Genomic DNA, 22436 nt, shown 5'->3' with positions numbered 1-22436 from the left:
TGCTGTGCCCAGATTGAGCTTTGACTGCCAAGGCCCACACACTCCTGTTTTGGGTCAAGTGGGTCAATTCATTGGTATTCATTTCCAGTTCTCTGGCTGCTGTCCCCATCATCATTTGTCTTTGTCTTCCTCTTGCTTTCTTCCCTCCAATCTTTCCCACAATTACCATGCATTCTAACTCCTCTTTCCTAATCACATGTCCAATGAAGTTACGTTGCCTTTTCATGATCTCATACATTATTTCCCTTTGTGTGTTTGCTCTGTTCATGACATCCTCGTTAGATATTCGTTTGGTCCATGATATTCTTTGTATCCTCCTCAAAAACCACATCTCTACTGCTACAAGAGAAGAGAAGTACATAGAGAAGTACAGCACAGAAACCGGCCCTTTTGGCCCATCTAGTCTGTGCGGAAACCATTTAAACTGCCTCTTCCCAATGACCTGCACCGGGACTATAGCCCTCCATACCCCTACTATCCACGTACCTATCCAAACTTCTCTTAAATGTTGAAATCGAGCTTGCATGCACCACTTGTGCTGGCAGTTCATTCCACACTCTCACGACCCTCTGAGTGAAGAAGTTTCTCTTCATGTTCCTCTTAAACTTCACACCTTTCACTCTTAACCCACGACCACTGGTTGTAGTCCCAACCAACCTCAGTGGAAAATGGCTGCTTGCATTTGCCCTATCTATATCCCTCATAATTTTGTATACCTCTATCAAATGTCATCTCAATCTTCTACATGCTGAAGAATATAGTCCTAATCTATTCAATCTTTCCTTATAACTCAGGTCTTCCAGACCCAGCAACATCCTTGTAAATTTCCACTGAACTCTTTCAACTTTATTTACATCTTTCCTGTAGATAGGTGACCAAAACTGCACACAATACTCCAAACTAGGCCTCACCAGACTTAGTCCATCTTCTAGAAGGAATGAAGGGAAGTGTGGAAAGAAAACTGGAGAAGTGGGGAGACACCATATACAGCTATGGGGTAGAGAGATTTGGAGTGAAAAAAACAGAGGGCACAGAAGGAATCTTCAGTCCAGCCTAAGTCTAGGAGACAGCAGGAAATCAAAATGCTGGTGAAGAAAAGGAGACAGCTGAGGAAACAGTGGAGGAAGACCACAGAAGGGGAAAGGAAAGGACTCGAGGTATTACAAGCAGAGATAAAGCAGCGCTTGACAGAGCTGCGAAGAGCAGAATGCTTGAGAAAACCACATAAGAGGAAAGAATGGGCGAGGGCAAGCTTTTACAGAGAGCCTTACAAGTTCATCAAAAGCCTCTTTGGCAAGAAGAGCGGGGTCCTTTGAGTACCTGTGAGGGAACTGGAGGAGCACCTGAGGAAGACGCACTCTGATAACCGGAGGCATGAGCCAGTCACCATTCCGAATGAGATGCCACCAATCCACCCACCTGAGCACCAGATGGACGTAAGGCCCCCTGCATGGAGGGAGGTGGAAAGTAAAGTTAAACAAGCAAGATCAGCATCAGATCCAGGGCCCAATGGTATCCCATACGGGCTCTATAAGAACACCCCCGGCATCCTGAAATACCTCTGGAATCTAATGTAGGTGGTATTGGGGAAAGGAATCATACCTCAGGCATGGTGAAGGGTGGGAAGGATACTAATTCCCAAAGAGAAGAATTCCTCAACAATCAGTCAGTTCCGCCAGATCAGTCTCCTGAATGTGAAAGGAAAGATCTTTGGTGTCGTGGCTCAAAGACTCTCAGCCTTTTTGCAGAGCAACAACTTCGTCGACACATCAGTGCAGAAAGCAGGAATATGTGGTTTCCCAGGATGTCTGGAACATGCAAATGTCATCTGGCACCAGATACAAACTGCCAAGGAAGAAAAGAAAGACCTGCATGTGGTCTTCCCAGATCTTGCCAATGCTTTTGGATCAGTGCCTCACAAGACTCTGTGGGCAGCTTTCAACTTTTTCCAGAGGGCATCACAAAGCCGGTCAAAGCGTATTTCCAGGATCTGCAGTTCTGTGTCACAACACAAGATAACACCACCATATGGAAGCACCTTGAGACAGGCATATGGCGGGCTGTCCCATCTCTCCTCTGGCATTTATCATGGCAATGGAGCTCATTATCCGAGCATCACAATGGGTGGTCGGAGGGAAACGCTTGAAGAATGGACTGCGTCTTCCTCCAGTCAGGGCGTACATGGATGACATGACCACAATAACAACAACAAAAGCATGCACCAAACGCCTGCTGGATAAACTCCAGGGAAACATCAAATGGGCACGAATGGAGATCAAACCCAGTAAGTCTCGCAGTATCTCAATTGTCAAAGGCCGGCTCACCGACATAAGGTTTTGTATCAATGTTGAGCCAATACCAACTGCCCTGGAGAAGCCCATCAAAAGCCTCGGGCGTTGGTAAAACGCAGACCTCAGAGACACAGAGCAGGTGGAACAACTAAGGCAGGATACAACCAGTGGCCTCAAGCTAATCAACAACAAAGCTCTCCCAGGGAGGTTGAAGCTTTAGTGCTTTCAGTTTGGACTGCTGCCCCGACTTATATGGCCAATTACCATCTATGAGGTCACTATGTCTCATGCAAATCGGCTGGAAAGGCTGGTGAACTCACATGTGAGGAAGTGGCTTGGGCTACCAAGATGCCTTAGCAGCATAGGACTTTACGGGAACAGAGCCCTTTCTCTGCCACTTTCTAGCCTGGTGGAGGAATACAAATGTGCCAAAGCAAGACTGGAAATGACACTCAGAAAATCTTGGGACCCAATTGTAAGAGGCGTTGCTCCTGCTCTAGCAACAGGGAAGAAATGGACCCCAGCCGCAGCGGTACTGGACGCAGAAGCCGCCCTCCGACACCGGGACATAGTGGGCTATGTCCAACAGGGCAGAGGAGGCTTTGGCCTTGGAGTGATGAAACCTACCTGGCAAAAGGCTACTACAACTGAACGCCGGCACCTGGTGGTGGAGGAGGTGCGTCACCAAGAAGCAGCAGCCAGATGTGCTAAAGCAATATCCCAAGCCAAGCAAGGCTGCTGGATGAGGTGGGAGGGTGTTGCGAGGAGGAAAATCACATGGAGTGAGCTGGGGAGCATGGAGTCAAACAGATTGAGCTTCATCGTCAGAGCAACATATGATGTCCTGCCCTCTCCTACAAACCTAAATCTTTGGCTGGGAGAGGATCCAGTCTGTCCTCTGTGCGCAGTTCTGGCATCCCTCAAGCACATCTTGGTTAGTAGCAAGACCAGCCTAACACAAGGCAGATACACCTGGTAACACAACCAAGTGCCGAGGTGTTTGGCAGCTGAACTTGAGTGTAAGAGAGTAACCACCAACGCCAGGCCTCTCAATACCCAGACCAACGGTCCCACAGCTACCATCCTTCATCCGGGAAGGAGAGAAACCGGGGGCTAACCCCTTGCCTCACGACTCATGCCCACTGAGTGTGGCCAGGGACTGGGAAATGCGTGTCGATTTAGGCCAGAAACTTACCTTCCCATCTGAAATTGCAATGACCAACCTGCGGCCTGACCTGGTCCTTTGGTCCACCTCCTGTCGGCGCATCTTTATCATTGAGCTGACGGTCCCCTGGGAGGATGCTGTGGATGAGGCTTACGTGTGGAAAAGGCTGCGATATGCCAACCTTGCAGTTGAAGCAGAGGAGCGAGGCTGGAATGTAAAAGTGCGCCCAGTCGAGGTGGGGAGCAGGGGCTTTGTAGCCAGTTCCACCGTACGGCTGCTGAGGGAAGTAGGGGTCAGAGGTCAGGCCCATAGGGAGGCAATCGAAGCACTTGCTAATGCCGCTGAAATGAGCAGTCACTGGCTGTGGCTGAAGAGAAGGGATGCTGTCTGGGCTGCCAAGTGACCATCGAGAGACTAACCATGTGACACACGCCCAGGTCTGATCAGCCAGTAGTGGGCCTGCCTCGGCTGAGGGTGTCTTGTGATAAAAGGCTGAAACACCCAGTGATGTGGAGGTACACAACTGAAGATGTGTCGTAATGGTAGTAACATCATATAGTGGTCATCTTTAAGAGCTACTTCCACTCAAGTCAAGTACAGTGCAGAAACCTTAGGGATTGTAACATCCAGTCCTATTAATCATAATTCAAGGTACATTCATTATCAGAGTATTTATGCAGTTTACAGATAAAGAACAGTACAGGGAAACAAATAAAAGGAACAGGGGCCATGACAAGATAGACTGAGACAGGAGTTCATCTTTATTCTTCAAGTATCAATAATGTCATAAAATACAGATTCATATTTCATCAAATAGTCATAGAGAAGTCATCATCATCATCATCATCAGGTGCCATGCCCAGTTTGAGCTTTGACTGCCATGGCCCACACACTCCTGTTTTGGGTCAAGTGGGTCAATTCATTGGTATTCATTTCCAGTTCTCTGGCTGCTGTCCCCATCATCATTTGTCTTTGTCTTCCTCTTGCTTTCTTCCCTCCAATCTTTCCCACAATTACCATGCATTCTAACTCCTCTTTCCTAATCACATGTCCAATGAAGTTACGTTGCCTTTTCATGATCTCATACATTATTTCTCTTTGTGTGTTTGCTCTGTTCATGACATCCTCGTTAGATATTCGTTTGGTCCATGATATTCTTTCCATCCTCCTCAAAAACCACATCTCTGCTGCTACAAGAGAAGTACGTAGAGAAGTACAGCACAGAAACCGGCCCTTTTGGCCCATCTAGTCTGTGCGGAAACCATTTAAACTGCCTCTTCCCAATGACCTGCACTGAGACCATAGCCCTCCATACCCCTACTATCCACGTACCTATCCAAACTTCTCTTAAATGTTGAAATCGAGTTTGCATGCACCACTCGTGCTGGCAGTTCATTCCACACTCTCATGACCCTCTGAGTGAAGAAGTTTCTCCTCATGTTCCTCTTAAACTTCACATCTTTCACTCTTAACCCACGACCACTGGTTGCAGTCCCAACCAACCTCAGTAGAAAATGCCTGCTTGCATTTACCCTATCTATATCCCTCATAATTTTGTATATCTCTATCGAATCTTCTCTCAATCTTCTACATGCTGACGAATACAGTCCTAATCTATTCAATCGTTCCTTATAACTCAGGTCTTCCAGACCCAGCAACATCCTTGTAAATTTTCTCTGTATTCTTTCAACTTTATTTACATCTTTCCTATAGGTAGGTGACCAAAACTGCACACAATACTCCAAACTAGGCCTCACCAACGTCTTAGACAACTTCAACATAACATTCATCTTCAGTACTCAGTACACTGATTTATGAAGGCCAATGTGCCAAAAGCTTTCTTTAGGACCCTATCTACCTGTGACAGCACGTTCAATGAATAATGTACTTGTATTCCTAGATTCCTGTGTTCTACCACACTCCTCAGTGCCCTGCTATTTATTGTGTAAGACTTACCGAAGTGCCAAACTTCACATTTGTCCGCATTAAATTCCATCTGCCATTTTACCAGCTGATGCAAATGCCTCTGCAAGCCATGACAGACTTCCGCACTGTCCATCACACCCCCAACCTTGGTGTCAACCGCAAATTTACTCATCCAGTTAACCACATTATCATCCAGATCATTGATATAGATGACAAACAACAAAGGACCCAGCACCGATTCCTGTGGCATACCACCAGTCACAGGCCTCCACTTAGAGAGGCAACCCTCTAGTTCCACTCTCTGGCTTCTCCCACAAAGCACATGTCCGATCCAATTTACTACGTCATCCTGAATGCTGAGCGGCTGAACCTTCTTGACTAACCTCCGATGTGGGACCTTGTCAAATGCCTTACTAAAGTTATTGTGGACAACTGTCAGGCTTGCCGGCATATAACTTCCTGGTTTCTGTTTAGAGCCTTTTTTAAACAGTGGAACATTGCCTATCCTCCAATCCTCTGGTATCTCTGCTATCGCTAAGGATGTTTTAAATATCTCTGCTAGGGCACCAGCAATTTCTGCACTTGTCTCCTGTAGATTCCAAGGGAATACCTTGTCAGGCCCTGGGGATTTATCCACCCTTATTTGCCTCAGGGTAGAAAACACCTCCTCCTCTGTAATCTGTAGAGGGTCCATGAAGTTGATGCCGCTTTGCCTCACTTCTATAGACTCTGTATCCATCTCCTGAGTAAATTCAGATGCAAAGAATTCACTTAAGATCTCCCCCATGTTTTGGTTCCACACATGGACTAGCATCCTGGTCTTCCAGAGGACCAATTTTGTCCTTTTGCTCTTAACATATCTGTAGAATCCCTTAGGATTCTCATTCACCTTGTCCTCCAGAGCAACTTCATGCCTTCTTTTAGCTTTCCTGATTTCTTTAAATGTTCTCTTACATTTCTTGTTCTCCATATGCGCCTCATTTTTCCTGCTTGTCTATACCTGCTAGGCACCCTTTTTTCTCTTAACCAAGAGTTCAATATCTCTTAAAAACTAAGGTTCCCTACATTTGTTAACTTTACCTTTTATTCTGACAGGCACATCCAAGCTTTGTGCTCTCGAAATCTTGCTTTTGAAATCCTCCCACTTTCTAAGTGCACCTTTGCCAGAAAACAGCCTGTCCCAATCCACACTTGCCAGATCATTTTTAATACCATCAAAATTGGCCTTTCTCCAATTTATCCAAGATCTCAAATGTGACTGGCATTCAGCTTTTCCTGTTTTTTTGCTTGGGTTGTAGGTGTGACTCATCTCGAATTCAAGCGGCCTCAGGACTTTGATTACAAATCAGGCCAATGGGTACGCATTGCATGCCTGTCACTGGGGACGAATGAGTACCACCCCTTCACCTTGACGTCTGCGCCAAATGAGGACACCCTCAGTCTCCACATCAGGGCAGTGGGACCGTGGACGACAAGGTTACGAGAAACCTACTCGCCAGAGAACATAGAGCGGCTCGGCGGCAACCCAAAGGTACTAATGGTATCAGAGTCCAAGCTGGGTGTACACTGACAGGGCGGATTGGCTCCAAAACTGGCGTGACAACGGTGAAAATTAAATTGTACGGAACAAATCCAAATCCACAAAGGTGTACGTGAGCTTACCATGTCATTGCAGTATATCCCAGTTGTTCTTACTTGTTGCCTGTTATGTCACTGGCATTTAGGGCAGCAATGAGGGTCCTTGGCCACATAGGAGGATTCTTCGTTGCTGTTTCCGGAACAGTTAAAGGTTGTGAACCTGAGCTGAACCTCCGAACCTGGAGGACCGGTGGACCACTCTTAGTCTGGACTATACCCTTTGACCTGTTTGGCATGGGTGACCCTATCAAGAGACAAAGCACAATGTCCTGACTCCAGCCAACATGGCTCTCCAGGTCATGGATGCAAGCCTCCAAACCACAACAAGGCTATGGAGGAGCTGTTCATTAGGGAAGGAAATCTTCAGCCTCTTGTGGTTCATATATAATCCCACACTTTATATTCTAAAAATGATTTAGTAAGCCTCTGGGTTTAAGGCCAACTACATTAAAGTGACAATTTACTGAGCATCTGTACTGTATCCACCATGACCATCACGAGCTCTTAGTTTCCAGCTAATTTATCTCCCCTCCCTATTTTCACACCAACCTGTCAGCTTTCAGCCTCCTGCGCTGCCAGGGGGAGGTTAAGTACAAATTAGAGGGACAACACCTCATACTGCATGTTGGTAGTCTACAACCCAATACTGAATTCTCCAGTTTCAGGTAACCTGCACCCCACCCTCTCCTCCTGATCAACCTATTTCTTCTTACACACTGCCCCCATGAATGTTTCTTTTCTGTCCTCCATCTGTCCATCACCCAAACACTCTTCCCATTTGATCTCTTCCCCCACTATTCCCATCTGCCCTCCCTACCTCACTCATTTGGTTCCATGCTCCTTCTTCCTCTCCTATCAGATTCAATCATCTGTAGCCCCTTTGTTACCTCCACCTATCACCTCCCAGCCTCTGTCACTATTGCCACTTGTCTCTGCTCCATCAGCCCTATCCCTTCCTCACCTGGATCCACCTATCACCTGCCAGCTCTTGCACACCTTCCCATCACCTCTTTGCTCCCCTCTAGGAGGAGGAGGAGGTGCCATCTCCCCTCTATCTTTCAATCCAGATGAAGGGTCTCAAACAGAAACGTTAACTGTCCATTTCCCTCCACAGATGCTGGCTGACCCACTGAGCTCCTCCTGCATTTTGTTTGTTGCTTCAGATTCCAGCATCTGCAGTCTCTTTTGTCTCCATGACAGACAATAACTGTTGGGCAATCCCCACATCCTGCAAATGAGCAAAAACTATGATTCAAGTCTACAATTATCCTATCATTACATGCAGTTTGTAGAAGTTATATGTGCCATAGACAAAGGGGAAACTAGACTTGAAGTTCCGGAAGGTGTCTAGTAAAACAAGACATCAAAGTTTATTGCAAGAAATATAAACTGGTGGCTTAGGAGTTAAGATATTGGAATTGGAAAGCCGGCACCAGCAGAGCATCAAAGGAACACACACGGAACAAGTTTTATCTCTTAAGCCATTAGCTTGTATTTCTTACAATATCTTTAGATGTCTTGTTTTATTGTTGGAGGAACTCAGCAGGCCAGGCAGCATCTATGGAAAAGAGGAAACAGTTGACATTTTGGGCCAAGACCCTTCACTGGGACTGGCAAACCTTCATCAGTGTGCCAAAGGGATTGGTGCCAGGAACTCAACATCTTGCAGTTTATTTAAATAAAGACACTGAAAGTATGTTTTCTTGTTTTAAAAATCCTATCCTCTTAACACAATCGAACATACAAATTAATTAGATTACAAATATTGTAAAATTAAAATTTGGAAAAAAAATTTCACTTAACTATTGAATGAAGTTTGGCAGCTCTGTTTAAATAAATGGGACTACACCAAGTGCCTCTCCCATGACTGGTATAAAGTGGGGGGGGGGGTGTTAGATTAATGTGCAAACTAATTAGATGCAAATATAAAGTTAAAATTTGAAAAAAAATCCTTCACCTACCTTTTGAATGAAGTTTGGCAGCTCTATTTAAACAAATAGGACTACACCAAGTGGGCCATCCATGACTGGTAGACAGTGAAGGGGCCAGAAATGAAGTGCATACTGTCCCTGAGCTCAGCGAGTTGCAGAATGCAACTGCTCTCTGGCCCATTGCCCTAAATCGTGACTCAGTAATGAAGGCGTATTGCCAGCTGAGTGATGCCTGCTGCTTGTATGAGCAAGCCATTCAGTCCCAGTCCATGGCTCTTTCTCCAACTCCCTGCGCTTTCGTTGCCTTCAAGTGCCTTTCAATCATAGTTCATAGTACATAGAACACTACAGCACAGTACAGGCCCTTCAGCCCATTATGTTATGCCGGCCTTTTAACCTACCCTAAAATCAATCTAACCCTTCCCTGCTACATAGCTCTCCATCTTTCTATTATCCATGTGACTACCTAAGTTCCTTAAATGTTCTGATGCACCTCTCTTAACCACCACCTCTGGTAGCACTTTCCACATACCCACCACTCTGTGTAAAGAATTTACCTCTGATACCTCCCCCCCATAATTTCCTCCAATCACCTTAAAATCCTTCCCTTTGTATTACAATATACACTCAATGACGACTTTATTAGGTGCCTTTTGTGGTACCTAATGAAGTGGCCTCTGAGTGTATGCTTATGGTCTTCTGCTGTTGTTGCCCATCCATTTTGAGGCTCGACGTGTTGTGCGTTCAGGGATGCTCTCCTGCACCTCATTGCTGTAATGTGCAGTTATTTGAGCTACTGTCGCCTTCCTGTCGACTTGAACGTGCCTGGTCATTCTCCTCTGACCTTTCTCGTTAACAAAGCAACACACACACACACACACACACACACACAGACACAGTGCTGGAGAAACTCAGCAGGCCAGGCTGCACCTATGGAAAAGGGTAAATACTCGATGTTTCGGGCCGAGACCCCTAATCAGGACTGGAAAGAAAGAGCAGAGGTCAGAGTAAGAAGGTGGGGGGGGGGCGGAAGAAGTACAAGGTGGTAGGTGATAGGTGAAGCTGGGAGAGGGGAGGGAAGTTGATTGGTAAAAGAGGTAGAGGGCTGGAGAAAGGGGAATCTGATACAAGAGGGCAGAAGACGATGGAGGAAAAAAAAGGAGGAGGAGCTCCAGATGGGGATGATGGACAGGTAAGGAGATGAGATGAGAGAAGGAAATAGGAATAGGGAATGGTGAAGGAGTGGGACAATACCAGAAGTTTGAGAAATTGATGTTCATGCCATCAGGTTGGAGGCGACCCAGACAGAATACAAGGTGGTATCCAGCATCTGCAGATCTTTTTTGTCATTCATTAACACGGCATTTTCTCCCACAAACTCCCGCTGACTGAATGTTTTTATGCTTTTGCACCATTCTGTGAAATCTCTAGAGACTCCTGTGTATGAAAATCCCAGGAAATCAGCAGTTTCTGAGATACTCAAACCATTCCTTCTGACACCCACAATCAGTCACATCACATTTCTTCCCCATTCTGATGTTTGGTCTGAGCAACGACGGAAACCCTTGACCCTGTCAGCATTGAGTTGCTGCCACATGATTGACTGATTAGATATTTGCATCAATGAGCAGGTGTACAGGTGTACCTAATAAAGTGGCCACTGAGAGGACATTATTTTTGATAACTACAATTGAATCATTGCCCCAGTTTGAAATTGTTTCTCCTTCAAACACCTATAAGGAAAATAAATAAAAGCAAAATGACTCACAGCAAACCTGACCTTGCCTTCTCCCACAGATTTATCTGGATGGGCCTTTTGGGGAAGGACACCAGGAGTGGAACCAATATGAGGTGTCAGTCCTGGTTGGGGGCGGTATTGGTGTAACACCATTTTCATCAATTCTCAAAGACCTTGTCTTCAAGTCATCAATCTTTAACAAGATTATCTGCAAGAAGGTAAATATACAATTTTGATGTGCACATGACAAATAAAACTAATCTATTATCAGCTAATTCTCTTTATCATTTATTAGCTCCTTTAGTTGCATCAACTCAGCGATGATTGTGCTGGGAAGCCTGCAAGTGCGGCTACACTTCTAGCATCCACATAGCTTGCCCAGAATTCACTCATCCTAACCTGTACATCTTTGGAATTTGGGAGGAAACTGAAGCACTCGGAGAAACCCCACGCGGTCGTAGACAGAATGTACAAACCCCTTACAGACTGCGGTGGGACTTGAACCCTGATCTTAAGCAACGCGATTACAGCTCGGAGCATTCCAGAGTTGGGTGTTCAACTCTGGTGCCATCTTGTAAGGAGTCTCTGTACGTCCTGCCCGTGCAGTGCGTGTGTCTTCTCCAGGTCCTCTGGTTTCCTCTCACAGTCCAAAGACATACCAGGTAGATTAATTGGTCACTGTGAATTGCCCCATGATTAGGTTAGGGTTAATTGAGTTTGTCAGGAGGTTGCTGGGATGGCCTGGCTTGAAGGGCAGGTAAGACCCACTCGCATTGTATCGCTAAATTTTAAAAAACAACTAAATAAGTAAATTACAGCTAGCGCTGTAAGGCATTGCGCCACCCATTACAAGGCCATACCGCCTCCATAATGTGACAATCTAAATGGCATTTATCAGTTCAGCAAAAACTTTGATTGCAGTTCAGATATAACATTTTTCTCCTGGAATATGTAAGAGATTTTACTTGTGAGATAGAAATCCAGACATAATGTATAGCTGATGATCAACAAGGAAACAATTACTCCCATCCCATTGTATATTCCTTCTGTTTTTCTAGAGTCCTGCAGTTTTGTTAAAATTTTCAGTCATTGGTCCACATTCCTTTATCAAATCTACTTCCATAAGAGCTGGAAGCAGAAAGAGGCCATTGAATCTGCCATGCCACAATATCATGACTGATTTATTATCCTTCTTAATCCCATTCTGCCGCCTTCTCCCTATAACTTTTGATGCCCTTACTAATCAAGAACCTATTAACATCCACTTGAAATATACCCAATGACTTTGCCTACTCAGCCATATGTGGCAATGATTCCCTTCTGAAAATCCAAATAAACAACATCCACTGACTCTCCTTTATCTATCCTGATTGTTATTTCCTCAAAGAGCTCCAGCAGGTTTGCCAGGCAAGATTTCCCCTGGAGAAAATCACACCGCCTTCAGCCCTTTTAAGCAAGTCAGAGAGTCCAGTACGGGCAGGTACAGATTCAAGACGAGAAGGGACCAATTTGAAAGAGATCTGACAGGAAACTGCTTTATGCAAAGGGCAGTGAGTACCTGAAATGAGATGCAGATTGCAGTGGGTATGATTGCAACATTTAAGACGGATTTTGATAGGTACATGGAAGTACATGGGCTTGCAGGGCGGGTGCTTGGATTAGCCTGTTTCAATGCCGTATTGCTCCATGACTCTGAATCTATTAAGACGCAGGATTCAGATCTATTAATCACATGTGCTTCAAAACAGAGTAAAATACCTCAAGCAACACATATAAAAGTTGCTGGTGAACGCAGCAGGCCAGGCAGCATCTCTAGGAAGTGGTACAGTTGACGTTTCGGGCCGAGACCCTTCGTCAGGACTAACTGAAAGAAGAGATAGGAAGCCATTTGAATGTGGGAGGGGGAGGGGAAGATCTGAAATGATAGGAGAAGATAGGAGAGGGAGGGATGGAGCCAAGAGCTGGACAGTTGATTGGCAAAAGGGATACGAGGCTGGAGAAGGGAGAGGATCATGGGACAGGAGTCCAAGGGAGAAAGAAAGGGGGAGGGGAGCCCAGAGGATGCCATAAACATTGACTTCTCTAACTTCCATTAATGCCCCACCTCCCCTTTGTACCCCGTCCCTTTATTTATTTATTTATTATTTTCCCCTCTTTTTTTTATCCCTCTGTTCCTCTCACTATAACTCCTTGCCCATCCTCTGGGCTCCCCTCCCCCTTTCTTTCTCCTTAGGCCTCCCGTCCCATGATCCTCTCATATCCCTTTTACCAATCACCTGTCCAGCTCTTGGCTCTATCCCTCCCCCTCCTGTCTTCTCCCATCATTTTGGATCTCCCCCTCCCCCTCCCACTTTCAAATCTCTTACTAACTCTTCTTTCAGTTAGTCCTGACGAAGGGTCTTGGCCCAAAATGTCAACTGTACCTCTTCCTAGAGATGCTGCCTGGCCTGCTGCATTCACCAGCAACTTTTATGTGTGTTGCTTGAATTTCCAGCATCTGCAGCTTTTCTCGTGTTTGAGTAAAATACCTCATGTGCGTTAACAACCAACACATTTAAGCCTGCGCTGAGGGCAGCCCACAAGTGGCTCCAGCACCAACCTAGCATACCCACCATGCTTGGCAGAACAGCACAGAAGAGAACAAGTGACAAAACAACAAGACAACGAGCTCCATTCCTCCCTCCCACCCACTCACCCATGCACATACACAGACCTCCAACCCCAGCACAGGCCATCTTCAGCCTCCAGCCTCCAGTGGACTCAGATTCATAGACATTGGGCCATTGACTTCTCCAGGGGCCTCTCATCAATAAAAGACAACCTTTCTCCTTTGTATGGTGGTTTGGCTTTCCCTAGAACGTATCTGTAGGATTCACTCAACCAGCCCCTGGCAGTGAGCTCGCTCGTCTTTGGTGAGGACACTTGCTTCTGAAATTCCCCTTGTCCCAGTTGTCCATGTGGTGAAGTGTGTTAATCCCTCCCTCACTAGGTGTACTTTATCTGGGTGACGCGGACTCAGCGGCAGTTTGAGTGGATGGCAGACATCATTCGCGAGGTGGAGGAGAACGACAAGAACGACCTTGTGTCCGTCCACATCTACATTACCCAGCTGGCCGAGAAGTTCGACCTCAGGACCACCATGCTGGTAAGTTTCTGTGCATTTCTTTCCCTGTGCCACCTGCTGACTGAAAATTGAGGAAATGTTGTTGGTGCTCAGGGTCAAGGAACGATCTCAGTATTTGCACAGCATTCCTTTCCATCGCACTGTAGAAGGGAGAAACTGCATTGTCTCAGTAAAGTGGTGGGACATCAGAGGAACATCAGCCTTCCTTGTACTTTCCCCTGGCATTCTTCTGTACTAGCCCATCATCTTCCAGCTCCTGGTGTCAAAGGAAATCACATACTATGCCATCTCCTGGCATCAGAGGTCCCCATGTACCAGCCCTTAGTGCTACAAGCCCCAATGTACCTTCCCCTGATGTTACAGGTCCCCGTGTACCAGCCCCTGGTGTTACAGGTCCCCGTGTACCAGCCCCTGGTGTTACAGGTCCCCGTGTACCAGCCCCTGGTGTTACAGGTCCCCGTGTACCAGCCGCTGGTGTTACAGGTCCCCGTGTACCAGTTTCTGGCATTACAGGTCCCCGTGTACCAGTTTCTGGCATTACAGGTTGCTATGGTAATCAATTTGCAAGAAATGACTTTGTGATGTATTTCTCTTCCTCCTCAGTACATCTGTGAGCGTCACTTTCAGAAGGTGTCGAACCAAAGCCTCTTCACTGGGCTTCGCTCCATCACACATTTCGGGCGGCCCCAGTTTGTCCCTTTCTTTAACTCACTGCAGGAGGTTCACCCAGAGGTGAGTCTACGCTTTTCACTGGGGAAAAAAGCGGGGGCTCTTCAGGGGTACAGGTAGCAGGACATTGACGTTATCATGGACTTTATAAGCAGTAGACTGGGCTACAAGGGGATAGGAGTTCAGGTTCATTGATTAACCAGATTGGAATTAGAACAGGTTATTATTGTCACATGTACTGAGATAAAGAGAGTATGTTTTGTTTGTATGCAAACCAGGCAGAGAGATACATCAAGGTAGTTAAAGAAAACCAAATGCAGATTAGAGTGCAGCAGTTACAGAGAAAGTGCAGAACAGGTAAACCATGTGCCACAGCCAAGATGAGGTGGATTGGGGTGGGGGGGGCAAAAATTCCTGTCTAGAATTCTGTTCAAGAATCTAATAACAGCGGGATAGAAGTTGTCCTTCATCCTGTTGATTCATTCTTTCGAGTTTTTGTATCTTCTGACTGGCCAGAGAGTGGAGAAGGATGAATGGCCTGGGATTCTGAGAGCCATTCTGTACCGTGAGATATTTCACACTCAGTCTGCGGGAGCAAGTGATCTTACCCCAAGAAATGGCAGCCCTGAACCTGCAGAATTCCTGTTGGATCACCGGACCAGACGTTGTGCTGAGGTGTCTGGAGTGGACACTGCAGGAATAACCTCTCTCAGACATCAAAATCAGAAACATTATTAATCAGGATCAGGATTAGGTTTTTTATCACCAACATTTTTCGTGAAGTGTTATTTTGCAGTACCAGCACAGTGCAATACATAATATATACTATATATTATAGAAATATATGCGTATGGAACCTGTGAGAATGAATTTGCGTAAATGATTGATGGTCAGAATAGTGTTGATGGGCCAAAGGGCCTGCTATCACATCAAATATTGCAAAAGGACTTGGTATTTTTGTGCAGGATTCCCTTCAGATTGACTTGGTAGTGAGGAAGGCATATTTAATGTTAGTATTAGCTTCAAGAGGACTAGAGCATAGAATGTACTGCAGAGGCTTTAAAAGCATTGGTCAGGCAGCATTTAGAATATCGTTGGCAATTTTTGTCACTATATCTAAGGAAAGATCTGCTGGCCCTGGAGAAGGTCCAGAGGAGGTCTACAAGGATGATCCTGTGAGTGAAAGGCTTAATGCTTGAGGAGCATTTGATGGCTGCAGGCCTATACTTGATGGAGTTCAGAAAGATGAGGTGTGATCCAATTGAAACCTACCGGAAACAGAAAGGCCTGGATAGAGTTGACGTGGGAAAGATGCTTCCATTAGTAAGAGAGTTTAGGATCTGAGGGTGCTGCCTCAGAATAAAGGGACACTCCTTTAAACCTGAGATGAGGAGGAATTTATTTAGCCGGAGGGTGGTGAATCTGTGGTATTCATTGTCACAGATGGCTGTGGAGCCCAAGTCATTTGGTATATTTAAAGTGGAGTTGATAGGTTTTTGATTAGTAAGGGTGTCAAAGACTACAAGAAGCTGAAACTGTGCCCTCTGGTCCTAGACTCCCCCACTATAGGAAACATCCTCTCCACACCCACCCTATCTGTGCCTTTCAATATTCAATGGGATCCCCCTTCTGTTATCATGTTTTATTTTAATAATGAGGTTTTCTGTAATCTGTCAAACTGCCACCTCCATTGACTCCGGAGGGCTTTTGGATTTTATAGGACCTGACGGATAAGCAGGAATAGGGTACTAGGGTGGCCAAAGGTGGGAGGATAAAGTCTAGGTTAGGGTATGTGTGTGTGTGTGTATGTGTGTGATTGGGTGAAGGGATTTAGAATGTAAGTCTATCATACACTCTGGAGCAGAAGGTGGCGGTAATGCACCATTAAGCTGGGTGTCAACTGCCAAGAAACAAGACAGAGAAGAAAAGGAGGGATCCCCCTTCATTCTTCTAAGCTCCAGCAACTACAGGTAGAGCTTGATAGGTTCTTGATTGGTAAAATGGTGAAGGACTACAAGGGAGAAGGCGAGAGAATGGAGTTGATTAAAGAATAATAATCAGTCATGATTGAATGGTGGAGCAGACACAATGGGCTGACTGGCCTCAATCTGCTGCTAAATCTTACTGTCTTATACAACACACTCTGTAATGCTGGAGGAATTCAGCAAATCAGGCAGCTTCTGAGGAAAGAAATAAACAGTCAAATTTTCAGGCTAAGACCCTTCATCTGAACTGGAAAGGAAGGGGGAAGAAGCCAGGATAAGGCGGTGGGGGTGCCAGGAGAGGTAGTGGGAAGATCGAGGAGCACAAGCGGGCAGCTAAATAGGTGAGAGCAAGTAAGGGGGAAGAGGAATGAAGTAAGAAGGTGGGAGGCTATAGATGAAAACGGTAAAGACTTGACTCTATAACTTTGTTAACAGGTGGGTAAAATTGGAGTTTTCAGCTGTGGGCCACCAGGACTGACCAAAAACGTGGAGAAAGCTTGCCAACAGATCAACAAACGGGACCAGGCTCACTTTGTACATCACTATGAGAACTTCTGAACGAACTGCCCTCTGCCTAAGGGCAAACAACATGAAGAAAGACCACAGTATACCTTGCAAAAATTGTTAATTGTATGGTTATGGCTATTTTCTCCATCATATTTCACTTCTGCTCAACCTGTCTCTTAGTCATGGGTTCCACAAAAGTACTGTTGTTGTAGGATATGACCCACTAACTGCACCACCCTCATTACAACTTTGTGACAAGAGGGAGCAGAAAAATAATCTTTAATCTAGTCTAGAGCTAATAATGGGGATTCATTGTTTGAAGTGATTAATATTAAGGCCCGTATAGGTTTTACAGGGAAGGGGTTATGTTGGTTGGGTCAAGTCAATAGTCATGTAGGTGATCCATAATCTGGTGAAAGAATGAGTCAGGAGGAGTGATGAGACATGCTCCTTCCAATGTTTCCAAATAGGGTGTAAAGGTGGGAATTGCAGGGAAAATTCTGATGTTTGGTCCTTGTGAAAGATGAGATCCTCACGCTCACAAAGAGGTAGGAAATAGACAGAGAATTAAAGTGACGACTTTTCTCCTCACTTGCCTATCACCTCCCTCTGGTGCCCTTCCTCCTTCCCCTTCTGTCATGGTCCACTCTCCTCTCCTGTCAGATTCCTTCTTCAGCCCTTTACCCCTTCCACCTATCACCTCCCAGCTTCTCACTTCATTCCCCCATCCCAACCCACCCACCTTCCCCCTAAACTGGTCTCAACTGCCATCTTGTACTTCTCCTCCTCCCCTCACCTTCTTATTTGGGCTTCTTTGCCATTCCTTTCTGGTCCTGATGAAGGGTCTCGGCCCAAAGCATCGACTGTTTATTCCACTCCGAAGATGCTGCCTGACCTGCTGAGTTCCTCCAATGTTTTGTGCGTGTGACTTTGGAATGGGTTTGTGTTACACACAAAAAGTGAGTTAAGCAGCATTTATAGAGGGGAACAAACAGCTGATGTCTTGAGCAGAGACCCTTCTTCGGGACTGTAAAGAAGAGGTCAGAAGCTAGAATAAGTAGGTGAGAGAGGGGAAGGAATATAAGCTGGCAGGTGTTTTTGATTTCTTGTACACACTGATAGTTTCAAAGCTTTCTCTTAGCTACTTCATGCCCTCTTCCATTGACAGTGGAATTGGCCCGCAGAAGGTATGAGTCACAGGGAGAAGCTGGCATGGCTAAGTCTTTATTCCTTGGAATGAGTGAGAATGAGGGGCAACTTTACACTAGTTATTATCAGAAGCATAAATAGGGTGGATGGTAACAGTATTTTCCTCAAGGTAGGGCAACCAAGGCTAGGGGGAGGGGAAAGGTTTAGGGTGAGAGAGGAAACATTTACAAGTGACCAGAGGGGCAACTCCATCACACAGTGAACACATTGAGTGAAATGCCAGAGGAAGTGGGCAAGGCAGAAGCATTAGAGGCTTTTAAGAACTTAGAGAGGTACTTGCAGAGGAAGGAGTTAGAGCAACATAGGCCAAACACAGGAAATTAAAACACAGAACACAAAACAATGCAGCGCAGGAACAGGCCCTGGACGTTTGATTACCTATTTAGTTAGTTCACTGCTCAATGTTTTGCCAAACTAATTATCTAGTAATCATATGGCCAACTAAACTAATCCCTCTGCCTACACAACAAAATCCTATCCCTGCACATTCGTGTGTCTATGTACAAACACCTGTCGTGCTTGCTTCCAGCATTTCTCCAGGCACCAACCACTCCGTGTGGAAAAAATACACTTGGCCCACACTTCTCCTTTGAACTTACCCCCTCGTTTTAAATGCATTCCTTCTGGTATCAGGCATGTCGACCCTAGAAAGAATACCGACAGTCTCTCGTCATCTGTGAACTTAGTAACCTACCTATCCATGTTTTCACACAGATACAGGTCAATTATATATATGTCACAACAACAGAAGTCCCAGTATGAATCCCCACTGGTCATGGGCCTCCATCCAGAGTAAATCTATCACAATCTCAGGGCATTAATCGTGGTTTCTGAGGGTTATTTTCTTTATAGTTTCATTGCTTTTATTTCTTGATTAGATAATTAATGATTGTTTTGCTTTGGGCCGTTGCTGGTTTTGTTTTCCATATACGCTCGCCATGATCTTACAGATGTTAAATTTAACAGCTTCCGGTTTTTTTATGCAGATGTTGTTCTAATGTCTTTGTACAATTTACATTTAGATGGTTCACCTGTCAATGGGCCCTCATTAACTTGTACTCTTGTTTGACTTTTTTGGGTTTATTGTTCTGTCTGATTGTTTGGGGTAAGTTAGCAGGACATGAATTGTTTCATGCCCTGAGATGTATTTGAAGGAGCAATGCTGTCTCCTCAGTTCTCAGTCAATGATGATCTTTGTTTGCAGTTTTCTGTTCTCTGTGTCCTTGTATTATTCATGGTTTGATTTTGTTTATCTGTTTAACTCGGTCTTTCCGAGTGTCCATGTCTTCCTGCGCCTGGGTCTGAACATGAAACCTGACAAAATCCCATCGATGTCCAACCCCTGTCTTCCATGGGCAAGACAACCGAGAATCCAAGCAGCCAATTCACCATGGACCTCATGCTTCTGAGTGAGCTTTCCCTGAGGGACTTGCTCTTACATCTTACTAAAGTCTGTGAGACAACACCCAACGCTCTACTTTCATCAATTACCTTCAGTGCCTCCTTGAGAAACTCAGTTGTTAATAAGGTGATGCCTGTCCTGCACAGAGCCATGCTGACTGTCCTGTAATTATCACCAGCTTTCCAAATACTCATCCCTAAGAAACATTTCCAGTCACTTCCCTACCACTGATGTGCGACTCTCCAGTCCAGAGTTTCCAGGATTATCCCTCCTTGAATAATGGAATAAGATTAGCTGTTCGCCAGTCCTCTGGGAGCTCACCTGGATTGGCACCGTGTTCCGCACGGAATGGTTGCGCCAAACGGTCTGCATCTGTGCTGCATTGCTCTTTGACTCTACGTTGATTGAAGAGCTTTCTCTATCTGATAAGAGGACGTCCCACTATCACTCAACCCCCCCACTACAGCAAGGTCTCTCGGATAGCAGGCAAAAGGATCTTGGTGCCACTGACCAATGCTTGTTTGAGATTCCCCTCTCCATTCAAATATCCCCTGCTTGTTTGCAGCCAACCCAAACTCTAACCCAAAGCATTGGAGAGGTGTCATCAACATGATCCCAGCAAATCTCTTCAGCATGAGAGAACCAATGTCAGTGTTCTGTCACAGGCCAATCCCCCCTGCACTGAGCCACATTGCTGGCAAGAGGCTACAAGGTGCAAAGAAAATTCAAGGATGGTCTTGGGAGCCTTTTTGAAAAAGTGTGTAACATCCTTACAGGCGTCCTTGGGAATTATTGAAAATAAAGAGATGGGCCAGCACAGATATTGTGGGCCAAAAGGTCTGCAGCTGTGTGGTACTGTTCCTTGAATTCATGAGTCTGATGCACACAGAGGCATGGTGTACATGGTGGAAGGGGTCACAAATTGCCTACTCGCCCTGCCAGTCGAGCACCCACAGTACGCGGTGTGTGGTAGAGCCTGATCACCTACGATCACCTCAACAGCAAAATCCAGAGCGCGTCGTCCGGAATACCGAGTGTATAGCGTAGTTCAATGATAGTGTTAGTGGATGTCTCTGATTGTTAAGATGTGAAGGAAATAAAATAGTGTGCTGTAGATTTGTCACCAATGCTTCTTTTATCCATCGAATGGACGTTTCTTTCCAAAGTGAAATTTAAGTTGTTGGTGAAACACTCTCATTGCTGAGAGAAAATGGTCTTGGAGTCAGTGATTATAAATGCAGAGAGTAAACACACATACATATCAACAGAGATGTTAACTGATAAAATGGTTCACACCACCATTAACAATATAGTTAATTATTAACCGGTCAATTTAGACAGTGATAAATTCTTGGCGTATTTAAGTGAACAAGTGAAACGCATATGCTCAGTGTACATCAGTAACCCCAAGCTAGCCTTACACAAAGCATGGGGCCCTGAAATTATTGAGAGGGCACTATTTCAACGGCTGGACAATTTTCCTAGAGTGTCAGCCAAGGACCACACTAAATTACGAGAACTCGGAGATTTACTCCTGGAGATTCAAGGTGCTAAGGAAGAAGGCTACTTAACTGGCCTGTCGTATCTGGATACCTCACGCGGAGTTGGACCAATTGTGGACAAACTTCCATTTGGGCTGCAGGAAAGATGGGTGTCTACTGGCTCAGAGTACAAGGAAGAGACTGGTGGTCGATTCCCTCCCTTTGAGTAGTTTAGTAGGTTTGTGTGCAAGGAGGCGAAGAGGCGAAACGACCCTAGCTTCATGAATCAAGGCAGCACCACAACTCACACCAACCCTGTCAAACCCATTTCGAACAATTTTGTCATCAATAAACCGGTCTCAGTGCATAAAACCGAAGTCTCCACAATCAACGATGACCCTAGCAAGAATTGTCCATTGCACAACAGACCCCTCGCCCGCTACTCGGTTAATTCAAAATTAATTAATCCAAACAGCTAATTCACCATGGACCTCATGCTTCTGAGTGAGCTTCCCCTGAGGGACTTGGTCTCACACCAAAATTAATTAAATTTCAAAGGTTCTGAGCATAAAGAAGGGTAACTTTGAAGGTATGAGACGTGAATTAGCTAAGATAGACTGGCAAATGATACTTAAAGGGTTGACGGTGGATATGCAATGGCAAGCATATAAAGATCGCATGGATGAACTACAACAATTGTTCATCCCAGTTTGACAAAAGAATAAACCAGGGAAGGTAGTGCACCCGTGGTTGACAAGGGAAATTAGGGATAGTATCAATTCCAACGAAGAAACATACAAATTAGCCAGAAAAAGCGGCACACCTGAGGACTGGGAGAAATTCAGAGTCCTGCAGAGGAGGACAAAGGGCTTAATTAAGAAAGGGAAAAAAGATTATGAGAGAAAGCTTGCAGGGAACATAAAAGCGGACTGTAAAAGCTTTTATAGATATGTGAAAAGAAAAAGATTGGTTAAGACAAATGTAGGTCCCTTACAGTCAGAAACAGGTGAATTGATCATGGGGAACAAGGACATGACAGACCAATTGAACAACTACTTGGGTTCTGTCTTCACTAAGGAGGACATAGATAATCTTCCGGAAATAGTAGGGGACCGAGGGTCTAGTGAGATGGAGGAACTGAGGGAAATACATGTTAGTAGGGAAGTGGTGTTAGATAAATTGAGGGATTAAAGGCAGATAAATCCCCAGGGCCAGATGGTCTGCATCCCAGAGTGCTTAAGGAAGTAGCCCAAGAAATAGTGGATGCATTAGTGATAATTTTTCAAAACTCTTTAGATTCTGGATTAGTTCCTGAGGATTGGAGGGTGGCTAATGTAAACCTGCTTTTTAAAAAAGGAAGGAGAGTGAAA

At 45.3% G+C, this 22436-nt stretch overlaps 1 protein-coding gene across 1 annotated transcript in view; it reads left to right on the top strand.

The window, feature by feature from the left end:
- The window catches only part of LOC134358161 (dual oxidase 2-like), a 115188-nt gene extending 94499 nt beyond the window's left edge, over positions 1–20689 (top strand). Inside the window, exons 30-34 of the mRNA XM_063070158.1 lie at positions 6681–6913; positions 10749–10907; positions 13679–13834; positions 14417–14545; positions 16903–20689. Coding sequence (XP_062926228.1) covers positions 6681–6913; positions 10749–10907; positions 13679–13834; positions 14417–14545; positions 16903–17025 — 800 coding nt within the window. The 3' untranslated portion in view covers positions 17026–20689. The remainder of the gene's footprint in view (positions 1–6680; positions 6914–10748; positions 10908–13678; positions 13835–14416; positions 14546–16902) is intronic.
- The last annotated feature ends 1747 nt before the right edge of the window (positions 20690–22436 follow it).

Source organism: Mobula hypostoma, chromosome 18, assembly GCF_963921235.1.
Source record: "Mobula hypostoma chromosome 18, sMobHyp1.1, whole genome shotgun sequence".
Classification (NCBI taxonomy): Eukaryota; Metazoa; Chordata; class Chondrichthyes; order Myliobatiformes; family Myliobatidae; genus Mobula; species Mobula hypostoma.
Note: the sequence above shows the minus strand (reverse complement) of the source record. Positions and strands in the feature narration are given on the sequence as shown.